At 37.1% G+C, this 8307-nt stretch overlaps 2 protein-coding genes across 2 annotated transcripts; one reads left to right on the forward strand and one right to left on the reverse strand.

Annotated features, from left to right (window-relative positions):
• Positions 1-2679: 2679 nt before the first annotated feature.
• LOC116287022 (lymphokine-activated killer T-cell-originated protein kinase) lies at positions 2680-4897 on the reverse strand. The gene is made up of 2 exons (XM_031693630.1): positions 4097-4897; positions 2680-3556 (listed from the first exon to the last, which is right to left on the reverse strand). The coding sequence occupies exons 1-2, from the start codon at positions 4830-4832 to the stop codon at positions 3318-3320; spliced, it is 975 nt and encodes a 324-aa protein (XP_031549490.1). The 5' UTR covers positions 4833-4897; the 3' UTR covers positions 2680-3317.
• Positions 4898-5020: 123 nt separating this feature from the next.
• Positions 5021-8231, forward strand: LOC116287041 (actin-binding protein IPP-like). Its single transcript, XM_031693654.2, has 2 exons — positions 5021-6465; positions 7107-8231. Exons 1-2 carry the CDS (start codon positions 5097-5099, stop codon positions 7535-7537), a joined length of 1800 nt encoding a protein of 599 aa, XP_031549514.2. The 5' UTR covers positions 5021-5096; the 3' UTR covers positions 7538-8231.
• Positions 8232-8307: the final 76 nt, after the last annotated feature.

Below are 8307 nucleotides of genomic sequence, written 5' to 3' on the forward strand. Positions count from 1 at the left end.
AGTTTTCTAAAGCCATATAAGACTGAACTTGTTCTACAACTATAGTTATTCTGAAAGAGGTGCCTGACCATGACTACGGAATTCCCAACGCTAAGACATGCACATTAAAAGAAAGCGAGCTCGTCAGCGAAACACTCTACCAAGGATTTCGATCGATCGTAGGCCAAGATGAATGGCTGTTTGATGATGGCATGAGAATCTTATTTAAATGACGAAAACACTCTACCAAGGATTTCGATCGATCTTAGGCCAAGATGAATAGCTATTTGATGTTGGCATGAAAATCTTATTTAGATGATTGCCTACTATTGCAAAATCCATGACTTTTTCTCCCAATCGCAATTAAATCAAATTTAATGCTGGTTTCAAAGCAGAAATGAAAAGGAGTGTCCCAAGGTCGTTTTTGAGATCGTGGTATTCACGGTTAAACGAAAACAATCAAATCAAAAAATTTTCCGAATACTAACACAAAGGAATGAAAACCAACTTTCTTACAAAAAACAATCAACGCCCCCGCTCGTATTCAAACTTTTGATTTTTTTAAAATGAAACATTAGTTAGCTTAATACAAATAATTTTCCAAATATAAGACTATACATTATAGTCAAAATCAATTCCGTTTTATTCATCTTATTTTTTTCGTTAATAACGGTCAGAGTTCAATATGTACAAACAAGAAAAAATTGACATTCTCTTAGTATAAATTAAACGTGTTTTCTAAGTAAAACCTAGTCTCCTTTGCAGCGCCGGTTCTTTAGTGTAGATCCAAAACTTCAGACCCAAATCATTGTCCAATATATATTTTATACTGCACTTCGAGAACAGTTTAAAAAACAAATGATAGCCGGGAGTTGCGTGGAATATTCTACTATCTAACTCTTGCAATCCCGAGGGCTCAAATCCAAAGTAGACAGTCATATAATGAGCCTTTGAAAATATAATTAATGAGCAGTAAATCAATCAACCTATAATTCATGGTTCCGACTCAATAGCGAGGTTTTCTCATTGAAATCAAAATGCTAGAGCATGGCACCGGAATCGCCAGGGCACGGGATCAAATGCCGTTGAAGACTCAGAATTTTTTCTTAGTCTTATACTGATTAGTAGCTGCATAAGGTGCTTGATGAAATACTGTGCAGATCACCAGCTCAGTTATTAGATACATTATGACCGCAGCACAAATATCTAGTCTATATATATCCTTATAGACAATCAAAATATTGTCCCACAAACAACTATATACACAGTGATACACGGTATCTGTTTTAAAGAGTACTACAAGGATTACGAGGCAATTTTATTTTATTTTCAAAGGACAGTAAATGATTGAAACAAGAGAAAATGAACTCAGAGAAGGAATCTCCTGGTATTTCATGCTTTTCTACTCTGTTTACTCACGTTTGTTTTGAAAATGTGTTTTGAACTTGTGGCAGTTATCAGCCATCTTCTCAGGCCATTTTTGAAGAAAGAAAACTTGCATCTTTTGAACAATGACAATCTCGATTTTCCGGAAAGAAAGCGGAAAATCGCTAGTGATTAAAGGTTTTACTAGCAGCCCTTGTTCGAGGTAATATACAAAAGCCATGTATTAAGTTTGTTGTTGTTTATCTTCGATCGAGTATTTTCTTTGAATGTTTTGCCTTTGCATTTTAAAAAACTTTTAAGCTTTTCGTGAATTTGAATTTTTAAGGAAAATCACATTATCTGCACTGAATACTACAGGTTTGGCTTTCTTGAGTTGAAAAAAAATCAGTTTCTAGTGGTTTGATTCATTCGTTTATAGTTTGTTAGATTAAAAGATAAATTGGAAATTCAAATGACCGTATCTCACTCAAACATGGAGACCTAAGGTCCTGGCTAAACGAGGAAACAAGTTTGCAGAAACATGTTTTTCCCGCGCACATGTTCCCCGATGATTCCAAGTTTAGCCACATGCGAAACATTGCTACGTGCAGCAAATTTTGCTTCCAAGACGCAAAATTTTTTCTGCTGTACGGCAGAAACATTTCATACTTCCAAGACGCATGGAAACAGTGTTTCCCAATGTTTCCTCGTTTAGCCACGAAAGTTAACATTCTAAAAGTTCGTTACTTAGCAACGCTAGCTCTATCTTGAAAGTGCGCATGTGCTAACCTATATTGAGTAAACGTGTTTCCCGATGTTCCCTGACAGTTTTGCCACCTTTGGAAACATTTAAGAAAACATGTTTCCCCGTTTAGCCAGCGCCTAAGGGATATATCATAGTATGAAAACTATACTTATTATAGGTGTGTCCTTTAAATTTTCTTCATCTAATTTCGACTTATTCCCACATAATTCAAAGCCTACAAACACTTCGCTTGTCAAAACAACTTTTATATTTTTCTATCCATTCATTGATACGGCATATTTTGATTTTTCCTGTGGCAAAAATTACAAAAATACCGAACTAGGTCCCAGAGAAATGTCCAGACTTTTTATTGTTTGTCAGTATGGATACAGAAAATCTTTAATAAGCGAACGGCTGTTGTTTTTGTTGGGCGAAAAAATCAAGGAAAATGTTTTAAACAAACGCTAAAGACAGATGCATAATGAGTACGGCGCGCAAAGCATGCTCGTGAAAAATCCTCCTTTAGTCAGAAATACCGAACACCATGAAACAAAGCTAGATTACAATGAACATTACAATATACAGACTGGTTGCTATGACATTGCTTGATATTCTTTATAAAACTCTATTTTCTTTTTTTCTATACAACAGTACTACGTAACTAATACAAGTAGAATCTTGAAAACTACTAATTAACATTTTGATCTATATAACTCAATGACCTCATATCCCCCTTCCCCCTCCCCTGCTGTTTACAGTACTACTAGTTTGGAACTGTTTTCATGTGTTCCGTGGAACTGTGATATCTGCACCTAGACACTCGGGATTTTGGCTTCCATCAATAACATTTAGTACCAACTATTTGATGGAATTTGAGCTCATTCCAGAAGTCCGAATCAATCTCTTTCCTGATTAGTCGACGCACTGAGGTTGACCCATAAGCATCAAGTAGTATATGTAAACAAACATGTGAAGGTGTTAATTTGAATTTTGACTTCCTGAATAAGCTTTGTGCCCAGGGTTTTTTTTTTCCTGTGAGCGAGAAACGAGTGACAGAACTTTACCCCTGGGTTCCCAAGTATTTTCATAAACATTTTATCATACATATTTGCTTGTCTTAGGCATGAGGACCCAGACCAAAGGACCAGATTATATCGTAAAAACATCACTAATCTAGTCATTTTCAGGACCAATTCTATCTCTACATTATTCGGGTTTTATAGCTGTCCTAGAAATTCTCAATCTTGAGCTCTAAAACATGGGGTCTTAGAGCATCTACAACTTCCTTGGTTGATGGCCTCTTGTTCAGGTCCTCTTCTGAACAACCATAGAAAAGCTCAATAACAGGGTCAAATGACTTGTCAAAGTTTTCTTTGGGGAGGGGTGGGCGTGTGCCAAGAGCAGCTAGATATTCTTCAGAATCTTCTTCTTCTTCACTCATTGTTCCATCTGTACTTGTTGCAATATCTGAAGAAAGCAATTCGTTGATGGAATCAAATTTTGTAACTTAACAATTGGCAACAATTAGCAGTTGCAGATCACTGATATAGGTTCATAACATGTATGTTAATGATATGAGTTGTTTTGTAAGTAATCTTGTAAAGAACTGGTGAAATTCAGTAATAATCCATAAATACTTTGGGACATTTAGAATTCATGTGCTAATTAGATTCAACTACTAGTGATGTATCAGAACAAGATACAGTGGTTGTATCTAATGAGCATTTTCAAAGTTTGTATTGGGATTAGACGATATTCATGAGACCTGATTTCTAAAGCTGGATTGGCTCGAATCCTCATTGCTTATTCATGAATTTTTCAATATTTTTGTGTATGTGTATGTGCAAGCTCATATAAATATAATAAATGTACATAAACCTAAAATTGGTACAAAACAACATAAAACTGGTATACGTTTATTATATTATTAAGGACTAATGAGTTGTCTCGTATTAAATATTTCTTGAAAATATGTACATTAAGTATAAAGTTGTACAAGATATTTACCCTGGAGAAGGTCTACATGTGGAACACCAAGTGTGAGCATCTCCCAGATCATTAGTCCATAAGCGAATATATCTGTTTTATCACACACTCTTCCTCCATTATCTTGTGTCAAGGCTTCTCTGCTTTTCCATGGCTCAGATCCAATGTACCGTTTGGGAGATCCTACAACACAACTCAAGTCGTCTTTCAGTCTGAGTGCTACACCAAAGTCACATAGCTTCACAGCTTCAAAGTTACCACGAATCAAAACATTCCCACTCTTGAGATCGCCATGAAGAATTTTCTTCTCGTTATGTAAGTAATTGAGTGCTTTAGCTATTGACCAAGCTACTTTCAGGACCTCTTTATAAGTGAATCTTTCTTCAAGGTATTCCCTCTCATCTATTAGATCCCTCAACGACATGTGACAATCTTCCATGGCAAGGCAAAAATCACCGTCTTTATTTTCTGCCAGAGCACGAAAACCAACGATGTTAGGATGCTGGAGTGTTTTCAATATGCTTGCTTCGAGTGCTAGTCGTTCACTTATGCCTGGACGAGCCCTTTTGGCCACTTTCTTGACGGCCCATGGTGACTGTCCTTCTTGTGAAGTGCGAAGGAACCGATAGACATTAACACCAGTACCACAACCTAGTTTAGTCATGGCTGGTGATGGAGGAATATAAAATGGAGAAAATGTGTTATTATCCCTCAGGGCGCTCTTCTGTACCTTGGCTACTGGTGTCTGAGCCATCATCAAGCGTGTATTTTCGAAACAATCGAAGATATATTCTGCTTCAAAATACAAACCAACTGAAAAACTTTTTTCAAATCTACCGCTGTTGAGCCCGCGCTGATGAATCAGCGGATAATACCCCTAATGCACCGCAGGCGTGGCCCGCCAGGAACGCCTTGTACATTTTGACATTTAGTAGCGAAATTGATTTGAAATTTGTTTTGTCGAAAATCTCTCCGTGTTTTATCAGCTAAAATTGCACAGAAATTAGGATATTAGGATTGGATGTTTTTATCTAAAGACATTCAATGCGACTCTAAGGAGTTGCCATCAAACATGACTGAGAGAAAAGCAGCGAGGTCTCGCCTAGCACAAGAACACTCATCTAAACTGTTGGCCCGTTTACAACATCTGCGCAAACAGACTCGCATGTGTGACGGAGTCTTGAGTGTTGATGGACGTCAGTTCCACATTCATCGAGTGGTTGTCTGTGCTTCAAGTCAGTACTTTGAAGTACTACTCAGTGGTGGAATGGCAGAGAGTTATTCTAGTACTGTGGAAATCCATGGAGTAGACGGAGATGTCTTCAGTCTCATCATAGACTTCATTTATACAGGATACATCGATGTTAACGAAGGCAATGTTCAGCAGTTGTTGCCTGCTGCAAAAATGCTACAGTTAGATGATATAGAACGATGTTGTTGTGAGTTTTTACATCGTGAACTAGACCCTTCGAATTGTGTTGGGATTTTCCTTTTCGCTGAGACCCATTCTTGTACTGAGCTAAGAAAGTCCGCTCTAGATTATGTTCACAGAAATTTTTTGTTAGTATCAAAGCAAGAAGAATTTTTGCAACTTGGCCAAGAGCCTGTGCTACAGCTGATTGATTCTGAACATCTGAAGGTTGACACAGAGAGCCATGTGTTTGAAGCAGCAATGGATTGGGTCTTGTATGACATCCCCAAGAGAAGAGAATGTTTGGGAAAAATCCTTGAACGTATACGTCTACCACTGATGTCAGAGAATTACATAAAATACTATATTAACTCATGCAAAAATGCCAGTTTAAAACGCATGCTGGAGAACATCTTACAGAGCTATCGATCCTACCAAATTATTGCACGTAATACTTTAAAAAATCCATTACAACCTCGTAAAGCTTCACGTAAATGTTTTTACATTGTTGGAGGTTACAGCCGTAGTGTTGGTGCACGATGGAGTGACAGATCATCTTTGTCTATCTGTGAAAAATTTGATTCATTTTCTCACAAGTGTGAGGTTTGCTCAATTGCTCCTCTTGAAATACCAAGATGTAATCTAGGAGTTACTGCACTTAATGGACTGGTATATGCCGTTGGTGGAGAGGATGACTCTCTTTTACTTTTTGATTCAACAGAATGTTTTGATCCAGCATTGAATACCTGGAGTACTGTAGCATCAATGAATGCTCCTCGTGTTGGTTTTGGAGTATGCATTGTTGATAACTGCATCTATGTGATTGGTGGGTTAATTGGTGGCTGGGGTGGGACAGAAGTTGCTGGAAATATTGAAAAGTATGACCCTGAAGAAAATCAATGGTCTATAGCTGGTAGTATGGGAACAAAACGTTTCCACCTTGGGGTTGAAGAATTGAATGGACTTATATATGCCATTGGTAAGTCATATATTAGACATGTCTGGGAACTAGGGTTGCATAGCAACCTTGTTTTTGAATAATAAAACCCGGGTTGGAATCTTACCAGGCTCAATGTTGTATGTGAGTACAGTTGCTTTTTTTCCCTCTCCTGTGCTTTGAGGGTTTTTCTCCATGTTTTCTGGTTTTCCTCCCTCTGTAAAAAATATACTTTTGAAATCCAATTGGAATCCAGTGGAAGAAGAGCCATTTAGAAGAGCCAAACAAAATTATTTTTCAAAAAGTGTTGACCTGAATCCTCTCGAGTTTCCAATAGAGTAATAAACCCAATATTCTCTTTCAATTTATGCTAATAAAAGAAGTAAATAATGTAATAATAATTGCATTAGCTGAAATTGTGACATAAATATATGTTATTTACCAACCAGGAGGTCCGTATAGGGAAATACTGTGCCCGAGGTCTTGAATATACTGTTGTTGTTTAGCGGCAAAGGATACCAGACCGCCAGCGCGGGCAGATACTGACAAAATACTGCCCGCTTAAGCAAGCCAATCAGAACGCACAATTTTTTAGGATACCGGACCAGAAAAAAAAAATTTGTATGTAATCTATATTTTGATAAAGTTGGTTATTTTACAATAAATATTGTCTTGTTATACAGGAGGTATTAGTGAGCATGCAGAAGAGTTGAGGGTAGCTGAATCCTATGATCCAGTACGAGACAAATGGACTAGACTTCCAGATATCAAGACTGCACGTGCTCACATGGGTGTGGCTTCATTAGGAAATGCTATATATGTTATAGGGGGCTCTACTGAAAATGGACATAGTGTTTTAGATAGTGTCGAGAGATATGACCCTGAGCATAACGAATGGACTGAGGTTGCACCATTACCATCACCAAGAGCTGGACTATCAGCTGCTGTTGATATGAAGGTTGTATATGCTGTTGGTGGTATATCAGCTAAAAAAGAATACTCAGCGCCTAGTACTCTAACAGCTATTGATGCATATGACCCAGCAACCAACAAATGGTCCCGTGTAACCAACCTGAATACCAGTCGTTGTGAGTTTGGTATTGGTGTATTATAAGATCAAATGACTTGTTCTATTTACATAGCCATGCTCTATGGAATTACTGTCTTTCTCAATACCGTGTGTCAAATCATACCATTTTAGGTTTCACCAAAATAGGGCTTTGATAGATCGCGATCAAGTTTTCATGACAGTAATGGCACGTGGCTATCAAATGTCATAGAAACACTAAATCAATTGTCATCGACCAAAACCTATTTCATTGTGACTACAATATGCTTCTTTAGCATAGACTTCTTTAGCTTGGGCATAATGCTTTCCCATTTGTCATTCCCTTGAGTATCATTTCTTTGTTTAACAGTTGTGCATGAGGAGACACATAAATATGAATACAAAAAATCTCAAACAAAGAACATTATCTCTAAGGAATGACATATAGTCTGAAATTGGAAAACATAAATGGCTAAGCTAAAGAGGCATGCTATATTCCAGGCATGCTATAAGGAGCAACTGTAACATAAAATCTGCGAGAAATCTCTTTCTACCCTTGGTACAAACACTACTTTCTTTGACTTCACTGTGATATTTCCTAAGCAAAGAAAGTTGCACATGTGTGCTAATGAGATAACAAGGTTGTAATGTTTTCATTCATCATTCTTCTGAAATTGAGGTTTTTTTGTTCCTGTTTCATATAGTGCTCAGCATATATACCTGTATTAATTATTTCCAGTAAAAAAAGTAATAAAACTCATGGTAGGAAATGTGAGATATTGAGGTTTATTCCTGAGTAATAATATTATAATAAAGTTCATTACATACTGAACGTA

Source organism: Actinia tenebrosa, unplaced genomic scaffold, assembly GCF_029948245.1.
Source record: "Actinia tenebrosa isolate PJP-AT-01 unplaced genomic scaffold, QUT_ActTen_1.0 PGA_scaffold0__85_contigs__length_37466705, whole genome shotgun sequence".
Classification (NCBI taxonomy): Eukaryota; Metazoa; Cnidaria; class Anthozoa; order Actiniaria; family Actiniidae; genus Actinia; species Actinia tenebrosa.